At 50.6% G+C, this 3,030-nt stretch overlaps 1 protein-coding gene across 1 annotated transcript; it reads left to right on the forward strand.

Moving 5' to 3' along the window:
- The first annotated feature begins 788 nt into the window (after window positions 1–788).
- SEPHS2 (selenophosphate synthetase 2) lies at window positions 789–3,030 on the forward strand. Its single transcript, NM_001114736.1, is given in 1 exon segment — window positions 789–3,030. A coding segment is annotated over 1 exon segment (1,344 nt). The 5' UTR covers window positions 789–931; the 3' UTR covers window positions 2,276–3,030.

Genomic DNA, 3,030 nt, shown 5'->3' on the forward strand with positions numbered 1-3,030 from the left:
TTTAAAACGTAATCTCTACCCCCAGTGTAGGGCTGGAAGTCACGACCCTGAGATCTAGAGTCGCATGCTCTTCCGACAGAGCGAGCCAGCCCGAGTTTTAAAATTCCTTCAAATCCATTTTAACATTTCATTATTTTGATGCTAAGCTTTGCTTGCTTGATGGTAGTAACTTAATATCTAATTTCTCATTATTCTGAGATTTCTTTTTTTATTTTATTTTATTTTATTTTATTTATGATAGTCACACAGAGAGAGAGGCAGAGACATAGGCAGAGGGAGAAGCAGGCTCCATGCACCGAGAGCCCGACATGGGATCTCCAGGATCCCGCCCTGGGTCAAAGGCAGGCGCCAAACCGCTGCGCCACCCAGGGATCCCTAACTTCTCATTATTCTTTCCGAATTTTTCCCTGGGCTCTTTTTCTCTCCTGGACTGGTCACGAGCGCAGTCAAACGACCCGTGGACAATTCTGCCCTACGGGAGATCTGCCAAGCGACCGATCTTCTTTATATTCGAAACTGCCCTTGGTAAACTGCCTCTAGGGGAGCAGATTCCGCCAGCCACTCCCAAGAGATCGTTTAAATTACATCTAGGGGAGCGAACCCAAGCACTTGCGGGTAATCTCTCCCCGACCAATTTCGCAAGCTGCTGGTTGATTTGTAATTTAGCTTTTAGACCAAAGGAAGCCCGCCTCTCGGTAGCGGAGTCGTCATTGGCTAGCACGGCTGTCAATCAGCGGGGCTATAAGTAGGGGGAGGCCGGCAGCTCCTCCCTCAGGAAGGCCAGGAGCGCGCGGGGTGGCGTGAGTCCGGTGGCGCGAGTCGTGCCGGGGAGAATCTCTGCGGTAATATCTGTTAGTCCGTAGTAACTGGAGTAGAAGATACAAGGGCGCTCCCCTCCTCTCTCCTCTTCCCTCCCTGCGGGGCAGGCGCGATGGCGGAAGCCGCGGCGACGGGCGCCGGCGGCGAGGTGGCGGCGGCGGCGGAAGGCTCGGGCTCCGCGGGCTTGTCTCTGGGCCGGGGCTTCTCGAGCTACCGGCCCTTCGAGCCCCAGGCGCTGGGCCTCAGCCCCAGCTGGCGGCTGACGGGCTTCTCCGGCATGAAGGGCTGAGGCTGCAAGGTCCCCCAGGAGACGCTGCTCAAACTCCTGGCGGGACTGACGCGGCCAGAAGTGCGGCCCCCTCTGGGCCTGGGCCTGGTCGGAAGCCATGAAGAGGCGGCCCAGGAAGGCGGCGTGCCGGCCGGGGCGGATCCCAACCCCACCTTTCCAGCCCTGGGCATCGGGATGGACTCCTGCGTCATCCCCCTGAGGCACGGGGGCCTGTCCCTGGTGCAGACCACGGACTTCTTTTACCCCTTGGTGGAAGATCCCTACATGATGGGGCGCATAGCGTGTGCCAACGTGCTGAGTGACCTCTATGCCATGGGCATTACTGAATGTGACAACATGTTGATGTTACTCAGCGTTAGCCAGAGTATGACTGAGGAGGAACGAGAGAAGATAACACCCCTTATGATCAAAGGCTTTCGCGACGCTGCTGAGGAAGGAGGGACTGCAGTGACTGGCGGACAGACAGTGGTAAACCCTTGGATTATTGTCGGTGGGGTTGCCACTGTGGTATGTCAGCCAAATGAATTCATCATGCCTGACAGCGCCGTTGTTGGGGATGTGCTCGTGTTAACCAAACCCCTAGGAACCCAAGTTGCTGTTAATGCCCACCAATGGCTAGATAACCCTGAGAGATGGAATAAAATAAATATGGTGGTCTCCAGGGAAGAGGTAGAGCTGGCTTATCAGGAAGCCATGTTCAATATGGCTACCCTGAACAGAACTGCTGCTGGATTAATGCACACGTTTAATGCACATGCAGCCACAGATATCACCGGTTTTGGCATTCTGGGACACTCTCAGAACCTTGCAAAACAACAAAGAAACGAGGTGTCCTTTGTTATTCATAATCTGCCAATCATCGCCAAGATGGCTGCCATCAGCAAGGCCAGTGGGCGCTTTGGGCTCCTTCAAGGAACCTCAGCGGAAACTTCTGGTGGATTGCTGATTTGTCTGCCAAGAGAACAGGCAGCTCGCTTTTGTTCTGAAATAAAATCTTCCAAGTATGGAGAGGGTCACCAGGCATGGATCGTCGGTATTGTGGAAAAGGGAAACCGGACAGCCCGGATTATTGACAAGCCTCGAGTTATTGAGGTCCTACCTCGTGGGGCCACTGCTACTGCTCTTGCTCCTGACAATTCCAATGCCTCCTCTGAGCCTAGCTCGTGAGATGGAATAGCAGAAGTTGTTTGGACCTTAGAGCCTTTGTACGCAATCATGAATGATTCTCAAAACGTTATTTTAAGAAGAAATTTCCAAAGAAGGCTGCCTGCATAGTAGTTCCAGCTGCCCTTTCGAGGTGATTTGAATCAGCCCATCACAAGCTGCACATTCCAAGGCCAGAAGTAACATTTGGGACTTCAGGGGGAGATTTGTTCATCTTGTATGTGGAAGAGGAGCAGAAAAACCTCTGTTCTTTCCAAGAGCAGGATGAGGCTATTCTATTCTAGTTTGAGGGATTTTTCTTGGCACTGGGTTGATTCATGTCTGCACAGGGAGTTAGGTTATGTATTAAAATTACATACACACCAAAAGAGGTAAATTGCAAAATGATTTAGATCAGAAGCAAATAAGTTTGGACCAATGCTGTTGATAAATCTAAATTGTTAAGAGAGATCTTATATTGTATTGTCAAATTCTTTATTAGATTTTTCTCAAGTACTGGCTCTTTCCTGCTCTGGACAAGAATTGAGCAGCTTGTCCAATGACTGGGAAAGGAGGACCTGCAACCATCTGATTTGGTCTCTGTTAATGACGTTTCTCCCTCTAAACCCCTTTTAGGACTGGGAGAGGCAGAGTAAGCCCCAGAGCCCAAACCTCAGTGGTTATTAAGATGTTCAATCTTGTGCTGAAAATTCCTGGTGATTTAATCAATAAAGAGTAATTTCTAGTGAAATAAATAAAAAGGACTTTGTGGAAAAACT

This window comes from Canis lupus, chromosome 6 (genome assembly GCF_011100685.1).
Source record: "Canis lupus familiaris isolate Mischka breed German Shepherd chromosome 6, alternate assembly UU_Cfam_GSD_1.0, whole genome shotgun sequence".
NCBI lineage: Eukaryota > Metazoa > Chordata > Mammalia > Carnivora > Canidae > Canis > Canis lupus.